The sequence below is a fragment of the Rhinocladiella mackenziei genome (assembly GCF_000835555.1).
Source record: "Rhinocladiella mackenziei CBS 650.93 unplaced genomic scaffold supercont1.6, whole genome shotgun sequence".
Taxonomy (NCBI): Eukaryota; Fungi; Ascomycota; class Eurotiomycetes; order Chaetothyriales; family Herpotrichiellaceae; genus Rhinocladiella; species Rhinocladiella mackenziei.
The window spans coordinates 2281446-2297220 of NW_013550599.1; the positions used below are offsets into that span (position 1 = coordinate 2281446).

Here is a 15775-nt window from a genome sequence, read left to right on the forward strand (position 1 = left end):
TCCCATGAAGCAGAGGCCAATAGCGAGCCGTCGGGCGAGAATACCACCGCCCTCACCAAGCTCGTGTGCCCCTCGAGCGTCTGCACCGCTTGACCCGTGCTCACCTTCCACAGCCTGACGGCGCCGTCGTCGGAAGCAGAGGCCAGTAGAGAGCCGTCGGGCGAGAATACCACCGCCCTCACAGAGTTCGTGTGACCCTGGAGTGTCTGCACCGCTTGACCCGTGCTCACCTTCCACAGCCTGACGGTGTGATCAATTGAAGCAGAGACCAAGAGCGAGCCATCGGGCGAGAATGCCATCGCCTTCACATAGTGCGTGTGCCCCTCGAGTGTCTGTAGCTCAGCACTCCACGTCGCTGCAGTGATCGGACATTTCAGTATCCACTTTGGGTTTGGACCACACATCTTCCTCACGAGACTGGTCTGTGGGGCGAAAGTCATCGCTGACGAATAAATCTGAAGCGGCGCGAGTTCGACGATATATCGGTTAGAAAGGACAATTCGTCGCGCATCTCCAAGAAAGGCTGATAAATGACTTGAGCCGTTTGCCTTGCATCTCTATGTCAGCGCCAGTCCGGTTTTGGAAATCCCTACCACAGAGGTCACTTACCGACAAAAGCGATGACAATACGTTAATGTGTCCAATGACTTCAGCAACCCTATTCATGAGACTGAGAGCTTCAAGCCAGTGCAGTAAGTGCTTCCGCAAAAAAGAGTGCACTTCGTCTTCATCGTGAATCCGGACCTTACTTTGCTGGGCATGGTGGACCCAGTATCGGCATGCATACTGAAATGCGGGTGATAGGCGTTCATTGATCACGGTCTGCTCGACCTCTCGCCGTGGCTGGCCTGGATAGGTAAGGTCACACAAATTTTCCCGCAGACCATTGGGGCCTGACAGCAGTTGTAGACATTTTGTCAATAGTAATCGATGCGTAACCGGGCCGTCCACTCCAAAAGACTCGTGTCGAGGTTTGTTGCTCAATAGGAACTCTCCAAAGGAAAGATGAAGAGTCCGAATCGGTGTTTCCAGATCATCAGGAACTCGCAGAACAGAATATAATGGGTTTAGGCGGAGCTTCAACGTGACTGGAGATATTTGTAGAAGGGCTGCAAGGGACTTTCTAGAAAGCGGTTCAGCAAGGGTGACAATAGATCCAACAATCATTCGGAACTCTTGGTAGAGCTTTTCCGTGTCACGTGAGCTGCTGAATAGTTGCGTAAGTTGCGTAAGCACAGGCAGATACGTCTGTTCCATCTGCTCCAACTGACCCGTCCCATGAAATTTCAAGATCGTCTCAAGTTGTTCCTTGGGATCGTAGTTAATGTCACTCACAAAACGATACACGGTCGCGGCAACGATAAACAATGGGACAGCCATGTCGACCAGAGCTTCAAGAACTTCCGCACCTGGCCAGTCAGGATCGAGTGGTGTCCCTGAAGGCGGGTCAGCATTATAATTCTTCCGAAACTTCGAAAACTCGTCTTTCAGAAAGGTTGAGATGTCATGCTGAATTGTCGTTCGGGGAACCGCATCATAGAGAACGATATCCTGATAGGCGTCCACGGACATATCCTGATAGGCGTCGATCGACATGTCCTTGAATCCTAGTCGAATAGGCAGCTCGGGTCGGCTCGTCAAAAGGAGCCTTAGACGAATAGTCGTAATCCGAGGTATTCGAGACCACAAGTCGAGAATGGTCTGAATGTCTCCTTCTTTCTCACATTCGTCCAGAGCATCAACCACTAAGACCAGAATAGGAGAATCACGGGGAGTGACGTCCACTTTGCGTAACGGTTGATACAGTAACTTGTCGAATTGCTCACCCAGTGCCTTGTCGAAAATGAGTGGATCGGAAGTAATCACGTCGGCGATAAGATCATCCAGCCCGGGGATCTTCAGCACGAGTTGGCGGGTAATGGTGGAAAAGAATCGTGAAGCAGAGCCTCGGTCGCCTTCACCTCGCTTAAAGAAAAAGCTCGCCCCGAGGTCGACGACCCCAAGGTGACTTTGACCGTCCAACCACTGTGCGATGGTCCGAGAGATAGTCGACTTACCCGTGCCCGCCATGCCCTTGAGCCAGAAGATGCCCTTACCGTCTGGTTGTTGAGCCCATTCTTGAATTTGACCAAGGAGGTCGAGCCGAGTAGCAGGGTGACAGGTAACGTGATCATCGCCATAAGAGTTGAACATTGCTCCTTCGGCATAGGGCAACTTGCCCAAGTCAATCTTGATTTCAAGTCGATCCAGCGATTCTTGAAGCTTGTGAGACTTTTTGAGCTCTTTGAGCACCCTCTCAAGATCTTGCTTCAGTTTTCCGGTGCGCTCCCGGTCTTGAGCACTCAGGGTGCGGTCGCAATTGCTCGCCTCGATTTCGACCCTTACTCCGAGCTCGTTGCACGCATCTTCAAAGTCATGGACATCGCTGTCTTTCCAAAACGCTTTAAATGCGCGTTTAACCGTCGTAGACTGGTATATCTGGATGGCTTGAGCCAGGAACTGGAGAATGCGTGCATAGAGTTCTGTCGCGGAAGTCTCAAAGTTGGTTCGTGTCAGCGTCGTAGGCAGTCCATCCAAGAAGTCCATGTACGCCTTCAGTCGGTTTATCATGTACAGAGCGGTTTCGCACCCGACGAGCAGCGAAGCCATTTGGTTCGCCTCAGACACAGCAGCCTATTGATTTAAGCACAAGACCTCTAGACTTCATTAGACGAGTCTTACCTCGAGCAGCATGCGAATGCCGGCCCATGGCAAGCCGGCGTGCACTGGGTCTACGCTGGCGGCGATATCGCCTACATCTTTAAATCGGTTTAGCCAGCTGACCACCTTGTCGGCCACCTCTTTTACTACGACTTCTCGCCCAGCAAATATAAACCTCCACCTCTTCGCAAGACAGTACCGTTGCTTCTCCTCAGCCGCAGCCAAAGACTGCTTCAGCACCAAGTCAATATCACCCGAACTCGGAAGAATATATTCTCGAAGGGTTGCTCGATCGCGATCGGAGAGTCGTTTGAGCGCATCGTTTAAGATGTTGAGGCTGGAGGGATTGGAAGTCGCCTGCTGCGATGATGAGGAGGCAGCGCTGGCGTTTGGTGAGTTAGCGGCAACCAGTCCAGCCGATGGAGGGCTCGACGATGCTAAAATCTGTATTAATGGTGAACCTGGTGACTGCTTGGTTGAGACTGGCGCTGGAGTCGGTGATGAAGCCCGGCTTCTGGACCTGAAGCGTTGACGTAGTCGCTCTCCAACACTAAGCTTTGCGGACGGAACAGGGGCCCCGCTCATGTTTGACGATGTTTAATATGGGTATACTGTACTACAATAGATTCACCCTGGGAATTGTTCGTTTCAAGTTCGAAAGGATCACAATGTCTGCATTCGTAAAGGAGAAACCGTCAAAGGGGGATTACTGTATCCCGGCAGAAGCCTCGAGGCTTCTTGCGCGAGCTGCACCGGTGCCTCAATGACAGGTGCGCCTGCTGCAGGAGTTGTCGTTTCAACACCAACTTCGGCAGCTGTGGATTTCTGCCAAGGATCCTGGCTTACGCTAAATTACATTTCCTTTACGGAACATATATCAGAAAAGCGGCCACCCCCCAGCAGATAGTTCCAGTTAGTTCATACATTCTCTTCCCGCCGCTACAACAACAAGGAAGTTCATTCCACGTAATCATTTGTCACGTGATATGCCAAGCCGGGTACACACGTGATCAGCTAATACGGTGGTCTTGGCATCGCCGCACAACGCCAAGCCGCAACCGAGCGGTTCCAAAACTTAGGGACCGCGGACAGGATAATCACGGAGCCTTAATTTAATTTTGGAATCCATCTGTATACGGCTTGGCAGGTAGCGACGTCAAGTCTTGGCGGAAATAAGAACGTCTACGCGAATCACGGAACGGATCTCGTGAGTCATCGGATCCAATCCGTGGACCATCGTTCACATCAGCCAATCCCTCGGTGAAATATGCCAAGGCGCTAGTATCTGAGAATAAAAGCGGCATTCGACACACCCCTCACTTAGCAACCAATACAATTCCACTTGTTATTTTACACCTCGGTTCATGGATCGGATCCCATGAAATACCCACCCTCATCGGATCCAATCCGTGGACCATCTGGCCGAGTGGGACCGTGGAAAGTGCGTTCGTGTTGGCATTCCCCATTGGGTTCAGCATAGTCACGTGCACCGCAGCCTTGGTGGCCATTTTGTCGCCTGCGCCTCGCTCAGTTAGATTCAATCAGTGAATCCTCTCTCAGTCCCACAGTTCATTCCTTCAGCAGCGTATGGCGCATCTTGTTGCCTCAGCATAGCCTCTCTAGCCTGATCGGATCCAGTCTATGGCCCATCTGGAGAGGGGCCGACTATGTCGTAGCCAACGGAGCCTGAGAGGCACAAAATGGTCCCGTGAACCAGAGCTGTCCGAGTCTTTCATCTGCTCTTCCAGCTCTCCACTAGAGGGATTTACTCTGGGCCCTCTGGTACGTCGTGCTGGGGTGATAGCGAATAAGGCCTTTTATCGCCGTTCGATTCACGCGGCGGTGGTCGTGTCGATATACTAGTGTTATCCCAGTTCTAGACCGAAAACCCGAAGGGGATACTGTTATAAGGTAGAAGTTGCTTCATTCTAGCATAACGCGTGATCGAAGGGTGTGTGACAAAAGAGCTAAATCCAAAACCAATTTGTCGGACCTTGGATATATAACCCTTGGCGCACACACGAATCACAGGCATGGCTACTTATGTGACTTCGTTGAGATAGGTTTGTAATTCTACGGAGGACTTGTCCTATTTTAGGAGGGCTCGAGGTTTAGGAGGAACTCTTTCAGGACGAGAACAGGCACACTTTAAAGGGAGAAAGTCAAGCATAGCTAATCAACCATAGTGAGAAGACATTCCTTGAAAACGATCGAATTTTTAGAGGTCCCTTATCGAGTTCTTTGAGTCTTTCCTACCTAATTAGTAAGGTTCGATCAGCCCTCCTCGCCCTGGGGTGTTTTGTGTTGCGGTGTTGTTGTCTCTGGGCAATTATCGGTGCTCTCCATATCGCCCCTTTACAATAGTTCTAGTTAGCTCATACATTCTCTTCCCGCCGCTATCACAACATGCCGCTGCCATTTGAAGCGACGCGCTTTGTCCTCCATCTTTGGATCATGCTGACTCCACGAAAATATCTGGGGAGTGATGAAGTGGACAAAGTAGGAGCCTCGTTCGTTAGGACCTACTGAAAAGGAACGCAGCTAGCAATACATCTAGACATTATGAATTTCTCGAAAGCAGGCTCGAACTTTCTGCCTTAGGCTTCGGAGAGGAGAGAATCTGTACCTATTTAGCTAGTGTACTCACCGGTCCATAGACGCCTGTTTTCATAATCATACTTCCATCCCCTTTAATCCATGCACAGTATTTGGTCCTACTCCGTACACCATTTCAGGCTGTACTCAACATTTCAGGTTCCTTTGGACTCCGTTCACCATTTGACCTTCCTTCACCACCTTGAGCTCCGTTCACGATTTGTGCTGCCATCATCATTTTAGACTTCCTCCACCGTTCCGGTTTCCTTCACGGTTTCGGTTTCCTTTGAGATCCCTATCGCGGATATTCTGAGATTGCCAGGGCCTTGGTTCAGAATCTGTTTGATATCCTCCTCACATCCGAGAGCGTACTCGCAGAGTCCCCACCGGTGAATTTCGTTGATCCATTGAAGCAAACTCATAACTCCAAGTTCATCCCGACACCTCCCATTATCAAGCATTCGTATAGTGCAGCCGGCCCAAGCCCCCCCATCAGTGATTTTGGGTTCAAAGAGCCATACTGTCCAAGTATCTTTCACCATCGTCGATCCGTAATGACGAACCAGTTTGAGTTGCTCCAGAGTAGGATGGCGAAAGGCGTCGACTTTCAATCGATATCGATTGAACAAGGAAATCAGGCCAGCGGCAAATACTTGATTAGCCGCAACCCGCTGATCGCCAGTTATGGCTTTGAACTCAATCGAGAAATAGGGACAAAATGCACCAAAGGACTTGCAAAGCACGACCTGGCCGGCATTCCTTCGATAATTGGGATTCAAGACCTTGTCGCAAAGCCAGAATTGACAGTCGGCGAAAATGTCGAAACCAAAGGGTTTGGAAGGAGGTTGATCCGAGAGGAGTGGAGGTGCATGCCACATACATCCAGCATAATTCTCGCGGGGCTTGAGCGACATTTCCAGACACCGTACAGCACCAAGCCGTCTTGCAACATTCTGTCCTAAGAGACGGTATGGCCCGGTGAACAGATTCTCACAAGCATATCCCTTGAACTCAGATTCCAAAACTTCTTCCTCTCCCATAATACGATACGTCGTGTACACGGACGTGATGAAGTCGGCGTCCATGGGCAGGAATATCGAACCGTCTATATCCCGGTCAGCTCTTCCTGCAAGGGCATTTTGAACGATGGATTGGTAAAATTCGCGTGATTTGGCGGCGTCCACAGGTGTCTCGGAGCCAAAATGGCCGTGAGCCCCTCCCACACGCCAACACCCGCCTCTTGTTATCTCAACCCCCCGCGGAAGTAACTGAGTATCTTCGAAGTCGGAGTCGTGGGCCGTGGCAGCTCCGGCGATTTGCGTTCTGCTAGAGCCTGTCTTAAAGGTAGATGTCGAGAAAATGCTTTTCGTGGGATCTTCTGACCGAGCCTGACTCTTGAGTCGGCTGGCCGGAGTGGCTTGCGAGTATCGAGGAGGTTTTTGTTCCATGACCTTCCGCCAAAGCAGTTTGGTTCGGTACGGATCGGTCTCTTTGATTTTGTCTGCAGAGAATTGTTGAGAGTATGCAGACGAGTAAGCTCGTCTCAAACCTCGAGATAGATTTTTATTCTTTGGCTGGGTGGACGTCCTTGCCTTGGGTTCAGATTTGGAGAGGGAAAATGGTGGGCGAACCATTAAGCGACCGGTACGGTTGCCTAGTTTAATGAGTCGCGAACACGTTCACATGGAATGGACATACCAGGTCGCAATTCACTTGCCATTGATTGCCGAATACAGGACCCCGTTTTTGTTAGAGTATCGGCCTTGTATCACCCGGCGGCCCAGACGGGGTTCGCAGAATCTTGAGGTGAGAGTTTTATGGGGGCTCATAAAGTTCATGTGTTTATATACAAGTTTTGGAATGGATTCAAAGAGTGTCGCGCTAGCCAACACGTGACTTTGTCACACTCTCTGTGATAATTGACCCTAATTATCACAGCCCAGGAAATCACATCTCGAGGGCGTTGTTTCGACACCTTTGATCCTCTGCTGGTGTGCCAACGCACTACACTCTCTTGCAAACCGGTCTCACTCAAAGTGCAACTCAAAGGTATTCTCCGCCCACTTCCCAGTCGGAGCGAGCCACTAGCTTGACACATGAAATCTAGGGCTGGTAGACCATTACAATCCGTTACACGTAACATTTCTCTCATTCTATCCAAATCCGGAACAAAGAATGGCGCGCAAAAGCAGCAACAGAATTTGTTTGTCTTTAAAATACCAGCCACAATCCAAATGTCCTAGCGCATCGTTCCGGCTTTCGTCATATTAGTTGAGCCACAACGCTACCACAGCCTAGACAGCATCAGCCTTTGGAAACCCGTGTCAGCCTGCGATTCACCGGCCCAATCAGCCTTATGATTGATCAAACCTGCAAGCTATTGCCTCTGATCATTCTACATTCTCTAATAGTGACTATGAAAATATCATCGCCCAGGTCTCTTCAAAACGGACACGTCCTCGTTACTTCTCACTGCTCTCTTGTTTGAATGTCGAAGATACCACAACTAACCCATTCGGCCTGAGGCGACCAAAGTCCGTCCCCCCAGATCCAAAACCGCCCTCTCCGAAGTGCCTCAGCTGCCCAATGATTCTTGTCCACATCGATCAAGTGGGCTAGCCAAGGAAGACTTTCCGAACCTTACTCTGGATCATCTCCGTAAAAGGGCTTTCGCACCAATTCGACCAAGATTACTCGCGAACGAAAAACCTATCCGCCAAATACGGTTCGATCCTAGAGAGTGAGTGAAGGCCGCTTTAACCTGAGCTTTAGCTGAGCCTCACTGAGCACCCCCGGGGCAACCCCTGCGCAGCATAAGCCAGGCCCCGATCTGGCTCCCCGGTGATCGGCAACACTTGCCTACTAAATTGGTCCCAAAAGACGACAGCACGCATCCAATAATAGGAAAGCATACTGCTGGAAGTCCAGGAGATGCCTGAAGCGCTAGGACTGGAACTGAAACAGGTCAAACGCCCGGGATCTACGAGCCTCTCGGACAGAGCATATACACGTTGAAGTCTGTCACTCAGACTACCCTGCAATCGCTGGTCGGATGGCACAAATTCTAGACCTCGACCCAGCATATTTCAGCAGGATCTAGGGACATGAATCACCTTCCTGTACCAGAAAATCGGCAACGCCCTTCACGTCGAGTCCTGCTTTTTGGATACTACGACATACCATTCCTCGGCCAAATTGCCGAATCCAACGACAACTTTTACGCCTACGCAGAAGCGCACAGTCTCGCAGACCGAGATGAGAAGTACACACCAAACTTGTCTAGGCTCCAGGAATTGGAGGACGCTGACATATACTTTGCCAGAGTACAAGCATGGCTTTACTTTGGACTAATCGCGGACACTTTCGGGGCCAGAACATGCGCACAGGACTTTATCGTCACCAACCCTTCCTCGAATGGGCAAATCATCAACTCGACCAAGCTGAAGCTATACATGTCGCAATGGCGTGTTCGGGTGGGTAAGATGCGAAAGGAAGCCAAAGACGAACGGATTCAGCGCGTGAAAAATTCAACCACTGCGGGTTGGAAATTCTGTGACCAACTTGATCATTATGGGGTTCCGACCACCGAGGTGCACATGCTAATCGTTTTCTCCATAAGGATTCTGATTTGTTCTCTCTGGGATATGCTATGGGCGAGCGATATGGGCGGTGCACATTTGAACGACGAATTCAAGATTTCGGTTGATATCGTCCGGTGGCCGCATTTACCGGCATCCTACCGACCTCTCGCGGTGCTTATGGTTGAGTACGACTGGTGCTTCCACGAGGTATTGAGACTGCTGGATACTTACCGTCTTACTACTGTGTGGTCAATCACATGCCTGCAGGGGAGGGATGCATCACAACTTGATCATGGTCGTTGTGCCGATGCTTCGAAATGCGTGGCGCGCGACGTCGACCCTGTCAACCATCAAGCTCAGCACTTGACACGGGAATGCACGTGCGAAGCAATAGGGCCGGATGTCGATGAGGTCAGCAAAATCCTCAAAACTGGTGGCATTCCTCTGGTCAGGTGCACAGTCCACGATGACGGCCGCGTGAGCTTAAAAGTTATTCCGGCGAAGGGCAGTAAGCGCCATATTGCATTCAGCCACGTCTGGGCTGATGGTATGGTCATTCCAATGCAAAACAAAGTCTTCCGATGTCGATTCCTTAAGCTCGCCTCCTATCTGAGGAGGGCCCGTCCACGAGTACAGGCGGAGAGACTATTTTATCTGCCTTTCGCTCCCTTTCTGGCTCGCAACGTCTTCAAGGGACCGAAGTCGTTCGACATCTGGCTTGATATATTCTGCATCCCATCGGCTGTGCGTCCGGAGTTTCGAGAGCTCCGCAAACAGGCAATGGCACGTATCTACCCTGTGTTTGCAGGCGCCGAAGCTGTTTTGGTTGTCGACAAAGCATTGACAGAAGTCAAAAATACCGACATGTCGACCACGGAAACCATGGCACGAGTCGCGTCCTCGGGCTGGATGACACGTTGTTGGACATTCTCTGAAGCATCACTGGCCCAACAGTCCATTATGCTTTTCTGCATCGGCGACAGACTCATTGAGTATAATGATTTCCAACGTTACACGAAAGTTTTCAAAAAGCTCGACCTTCCTTCCAGAAGCCTCTTGAGCGACTTGCTGCGGACCGCGTTCTATCCATTCCATATCGCATGGCTTGCTTCACAACCGGTGGTTTCAGAATACGTCGGGTTCGCCTTCGTGTGGAACGCATTGACAGCTCGGTCAACGTCGTGGCCAGACGATGCTTGGGGAATCATGGCTACTCTACTTGGATATAGCAGCAAAGAGATCATGAATCTGCCGGAGCGGGATCGACTCCCTGCGATGATGCACGATCTGCCCAAAGTCCCGGCGTCTTTCTTCTTTCGCGATCTCCCCCGATCAGCCTCAGTTCCGGCACACATGCGATGGATTCCTACCCAGATTCAAGGACAAATACGAGATGCCGACGGGACGTTTGCTTTTGCCGAAGGTGGGATCGTGTTTCCTCCGAGTCTCAAGTTCAAGTTCATCCTCGGTGTGAAAGGCCAACTTCCACATACATTTTCATTCGAACTAGCTCATGAAGACTGGCAACGAAGACAACTACCGATCAGTTTTGAGGTGACTATTCATGACCACGGTGCCCTCACAGAGCACGTGAGGGGCACGGCCCAGATCTGCATCCTCCTACCCTGGACCGAAGGTCGATCAGGCGATAGCGAAACAAAGTACATCAGCGGCAATGGCTGCTGCCTCCTTGTCCGGCACATCCGACCAGATTCAATCGTCGAAGCCGACTTCCTCTCTTCCATATCCTACAAATTCACCCAACAGAAACAGCAAAGTCACTTTCAAGCCAGCACGGCAGGCCCGATCGTGGTAATCCCCTGCAATCGCGAACAGTGGTACCAACCCAAGACGCGAAGGAAGAGACACTCATTACCACCATGGACCACCGCCAGGATTCTTTACTTCGGTGTACCTGCGGTGTTAGTCTTCATCATGGCGGCCACGATGATTCCACTGTGGGTGTGGTATAGGACGACAGGCCAATCGTCGCACACGCGAGATATCCTCGTCTTCTCAACATGCGGGTTTGCTCTTTCTATTGTTGCCGTGCAGTTTGCGGTGATTTTCCACGAGAAGATCCTGATCGGGAATTGGATTGATAGTTTTGAGGACAGGGAAGGACCGAACCCCCCGTGGTGGAGGAGGATCATGCCGCTCTTCTGATGGTTTGAGCCAGCCGAGCGGCTCTCATCTGCAAGCATGAAAGGTCGAGCATCGTGCAATACTGAATTGACTTTGGTTTGAGAGTCTGATTGCGGTGAGGTGAGCATAGTACAACTCGCAAAGTGAAAGACAGCATGAGGAGTTCCCAAACCCTATTGTTCAATTAAAATACCGAGTACACATTTTGATAGTATTCATACCTACATATTACTTGATTGTGCATTTTCCATGGCGAGCGCCAAGCTGGAAGCGACAGTGTAAGCTAACGGAGTAGATGCAGGATCAACTTGAGGTTTTGATGTTAATTGTTGGAGGGATGTTATCCTATGTTGCGAGTGCACAAGGCTGAGCCCTATGTCTCCCGAATCTGCCGATTCTGACAAAACTAATACCTTAGTAGCACAGTAGCTCTGTCGCCAACAGCAATATCCCATACCCGTACCGTCTTGTCCCATGAGCCAGATGCCATTCGAGTCCCGTCAGGCGAGAACACAACACTGCTAACCAATTGTGAATGACCTTTTAAGCGTGTATTGACACGCTTGTCTGCACATCCCACACCGAACCGTCTCATCCGCTGAGCCGGATGCCACTCAGTCTCCCCAAGGAGCGAATGCTATGTTATCTTCAAAACATCTCAAGAGCGCAGTCGAAAGCATACGATAGCAATGCGGTGCAATGGCCACAATATTCTGATTTGGTCCAGTTCTTCGTTGATGATGTCTCCCAGGAGGGAAATAATGTCATCGGTACCAATCTGGTCGGAATCAGTCTCTGCTTGGAATCTTTCGGGACCGCTAAAGCGCGATTCATGGCCAGAGTTAGCAGATGACGTGACGCAGGGAGCTGTTGCAGGGAGGAATCGAGGGAGCGAGCGAGAGGCTCAGTCTGGTTAGTTACACGTGTATAGATATATCCCACGGGAGCCCTGAAATTCCTCTTAAGGAAAAGTGATGAGATCTGGGCCTTTAGGGTCTAGAATTCGGCAGAGCCGCCTGGAGTGTTCGTCGTGGGAGAAAAAGTACTTGCACTCGAAACCCGTCATGACCAAATCATTCGAACAGAGAGATCTTTATAGAGATGGTAGAGTGAACGCAGCGACGTGTCTCGCATTCGAAAGAGAAGGATTCGACAGAGTTGCGTGATGCTTTGCTGCCGTAACGTATTCGTTACTCTCCAGTAAATGACGTGAATCATGTTCCCGCTGCTCTTTCCATTTGGGCCAGCGCTGCGGTAGATGAAAGAGTGTCAGGATGTTGACCGCCCAAGACCTGACTTTGAAGTTGCACACATTCCTCCATGAGTTTGACAGCCTCCGCATTCCTCCCCTGCACTTGCATGGTGAATGCAAGATTGTTCATGCTGGTCAGCGTGTTCGGATGCTCCACCCCGAGCACCCTTTTCCGAGTCTCCATCACTTGCACTCCCAGCGCTTCCGCCTCCTGCCATCGGCCTTGATTCGAATACGTCGACGCCAGGTTGGCCATACTGGTCAGCGTGTTAGGATGCTCCGCCCCAAGCACCCTCGAACTCGTCTCCATCACTTGCACTTCCAGCTCTTCCGCCTCCTGCCATCGACCCCCGAGCTGGTATGCCAAGCCTACCATCCCTATACTATTCAGCGTCTTCTCGTGGCCAGGACCAAATACTTTCTTCATCGCTTTCATCGCCTTTATTGACATCATCTCGGCTTCCGCCACTTGTCCTCGTCGCCATGCAAACCACGCTGCATAATACAGCAGCTCAGCCCATTCGAGTACCGAATCTTCTCTCTTCGGCTGCTGCGATACCGCTGCTTTAGCGTGCGGAAAGAGCACTTGACACTTGACCCAGTTCTCATACTCTCCCGGAGGGAATTCAGTGTAAAGATTCTTGATGTATTGTTGCTTCCATCTCTCGAGCTGTCCGTGCGCATCAAGCCATCTTCGCATCGCGAGCTGGACAAGGCCATGCATTTCGAAAGTGGTGGTATCCACGTTGACAGAGATAAATGAGTAATTGTTTAGTGTGAGAACATCCTCTTCAAAATCATCGTCTCTGCTTGAGTCTGATGCGCTGTTACCGTTTTCGTAGTCCTCGTCATCCTCGTCGTCCCCCTCAGTATTTCTCTGAGCTCGTTGGTCGCGTTTATAGTTGCTATCGGTTTGGCTTCGATTTCGAAGGAGAGCCTCGGGAATCCCTTGTCGATCAAAAAAGCTCATCAGTGACATTAAATCGGCGGCTGACGGTCTCGTGTCGCGAATATGATCGAAGGAGATTTGCCATGTGATGATAATGGAATTCTTAGCCTCTCGGTCCCGGCGAAGTTGCCCGCCCTCGTGGTTCAACAGCGTCGTCTTCCCTTTTTCACTCCTTTGGAATTTGTCGACGTACTGCCGTACTGAGCACCGTGGTCCCCTCTGAGAGATATATGCCGCTGCCTGAATAATGGCTAGTGGCATACACTCCAGCTCTCGAGCGAGCACTGCCAGATCTTGGCGATCTCTCTGGTCACCGAGCTTCTTCTCTAAGAGTGTAATGGCATCCGCCTCGTTCATTGGATTGACTGGAATGATCTCTTTTTCTTCCACGAGACTTAATGTCGCGCTTCTAGTTCGGGTTGTGATGAGGATAGACCCATTGAGGCTGGGGGGGAGATAGTCAAAGAGTCGAGCCGAATTTGTGCCTTCGCAGTCGCTTACCTGACTCTTCTGACGTAGGGGATTCGCTTCAAGAAGGAAACCTGCGTCGTCGACGTTATCGAGGATAAGCGTCCACTTGTTCTGTCTCTCATCGCGTAACCAGTCGTGGACCAGCTTAAATATGTTGGCGTGGGGATTCCTCCGCTCAGGAATCTTAACGTGATCAGCCATCTCTCGAAAACTCTGCTCGAAACGGGCCGCATTGCTCGCATGGATCCAGAAAATCCATACGTCAGGTGATTGCTCTCTGACTTGGTAGCAATATTCAATCGCCAGTTGGGATTTTCTTCCACCAAGTCAGCGATAGAATATGAGTATGGTGTTGACTTACCCGACGCCACCTAACCCAACGAGCGCAGTCCTGGACCCTTGTACTGAACATCTCTTGTGAATCTTATCGAGCAGTGCTCCGCGATCGACGAAATCGGGGTCACGACGGAAAGGGATAAGGAGCGAAGGGTGAAGAGGAATCTCAGATATATCTGTGAAGGGCAAAAAGCTGTCAGTGATACTCTCTCGATGCGGCCTCAACGGGAGCTTTCTGGTGAGTGGATGAATGTGAGTCCCGATCATGTCCACCAATGCCCTTCTTCAGTCCAGTAAACAATGCGAATGTATTCATTACCTTGAGTCGGTCTGTCGGCACTTCTCCACTCTTCCAGAAAGGCCTTCGTGCAACCTGCTGCTGTGGCCGCAGCATATTCTTGCCAGTCCTTGTTTTTGTGGCTGTCCGCATAATCGCATACGCTTTTGATCACAACCGTGGGGATGTAGTCCCACGTGCCGGCACTCTCCATCTCAAACCCAATCACTCCCTCCAGCTGGGCGATTCGGTCGCGATGCTGTCCACTCTTCATCACTTGACTGCTGCATGCAGTCCGGCCAAAGTGAATGCAGGGAATTGGATTTTCATCGGGGCCACTGCTCAGCGCTTTTTGAAGACGTTGACGTTCGATCAACTGGGTCTTGTCGCAGCCTAATTCCTCACACGACTTCTTCAGTGCCTCTTCGCACACATCGTCATCGAGGTGATGGCAACTGTCGCAAATACTGCATGAGCCTTGCCTCCAATGTTTGTGTCGGTACTTGGCTGGATACAGTTGATCTTTTTCAGGTCCCGGATAGGCTGATTTCGAAAACCCTCTCTTCGCGCATATTTGTGTAGAGTAAACATTCGTCTTTTCGTGAAGTCTTTCTGAAATAAGGCGTCCTGACACCTTTCCAATAAACGCTCGAATTGCCGGATTCGCTCGTCCAAGTGTATCCTCCCCTGACGTCTTTCTCACAAATCCGTGGGGATATTGTCGCCCAAAATCAATTTGGATTACCGACGTACTAATAATGACGTCGCCGAGGACAATCTCTGCTCCGTCCGTAGTTCGCGGGACACCACCACATATGCCCGCCACGATCGCGATTTTGATCCTTTCGAAACTCGACAGAATACTGGCTGCCACAGCGGCTGCACTAACCATGCCCATGCCAGGCATGTACGTCAGCACCACATGTTGATTCCCCAGCCGGCCTATAGTATAGGTGTTCATATCTCCAGCGGCTTTCCCGTATGAAAAGCCATTCGTCTCATACTCTTCGTCCAGAAGTGCTTCGATGGCATCACGCTCGATCGACAAGGCGCAGATAATGGCTATCTCGAAGTCGCCACGGCTTGGGGGGCGGAGAAGGCGCGCCATGAGAGGGTCTGATGTCGCGCGGGATAGGCAGGCGCTTAGTTAGCACATACTGTGTAGGTAGAAGTCAGCGGGTTCGAGATCATTTCGCGTAGAGGCAGAGGAGGATGACAATAGGAGCAAGTGGGGTAGGTTAGTTGCAGAAAGAATAATTCATGGCTCTGTGCCGGGCAGAGACAGCTTGCGCTGGTAAGGCTGGTAGCACAGGCACCAAAAAGCTGCATGGTCGTTCAGCCTCGTCGGTTGACAATCAATCAACCAGCCTTTCCTGATTAAAGCGTAGCGTTGAGCGAAGCTTAAGTCGTCGCTGATTGGTCGGAAAAAGAAAAATCACATGATCTACCAATCACGTGATGAAGAAGGC

The 15775-nt window shown here is 50.8% G+C and overlaps 4 protein-coding genes across 4 annotated transcripts in view; 1 reads left to right on the forward strand and 3 right to left on the reverse strand.

The window, feature by feature from the left end:
* Z518_08617 (uncharacterized protein) overlaps window positions 1–3285 on the reverse strand; it is a gene marked incomplete at both ends in the record, with an annotated part of 4237 nt that extends 952 nt beyond the window's left edge. The window contains 3 exons of the mRNA XM_013414357.1: window positions 57–548; window positions 610–2673; window positions 2722–3285. Coding sequence (XP_013269811.1) covers window positions 57–548; window positions 610–2673; window positions 2722–3285 — 3120 coding nt within the window. The remainder of the gene's footprint in view (window positions 1–56; window positions 549–609; window positions 2674–2721) is intronic.
* Window positions 3286–5534: 2249 nt separating this feature from the next.
* On the reverse strand, window positions 5535–6929 carry Z518_08618 (uncharacterized protein; the record flags this gene model as incomplete). Its single annotated transcript, XM_013414358.1, has 1 exon — window positions 5535–6929. One exon carries the CDS (start codon window positions 6927–6929, stop codon window positions 5535–5537), a length of 1395 nt encoding a protein of 464 aa, XP_013269812.1.
* A 1470-nt stretch (window positions 6930–8399) lies between these two features.
* Z518_08619 (uncharacterized protein) lies at window positions 8400–11042 on the forward strand (the record flags this gene model as incomplete). The annotated part of the gene is made up of 1 exon (XM_013414359.1): window positions 8400–11042. The coding sequence occupies one exon, from the start codon at window positions 8400–8402 to the stop codon at window positions 11040–11042; it is 2643 nt and encodes an 880-aa protein (XP_013269813.1).
* Window positions 11043–12235: 1193 nt separating this feature from the next.
* Z518_08620 (uncharacterized protein) lies at window positions 12236–15414 on the reverse strand (the record flags this gene model as incomplete). Its single annotated transcript, XM_013414360.1, has 3 exons — window positions 12236–14009; window positions 14055–14205; window positions 14349–15414. The coding sequence occupies 3 exons, from the start codon at window positions 15412–15414 to the stop codon at window positions 12236–12238; spliced, it is 2991 nt and encodes a 996-aa protein (XP_013269814.1).
* Between the last annotated feature and the right edge of the window lie 361 nt (window positions 15415–15775).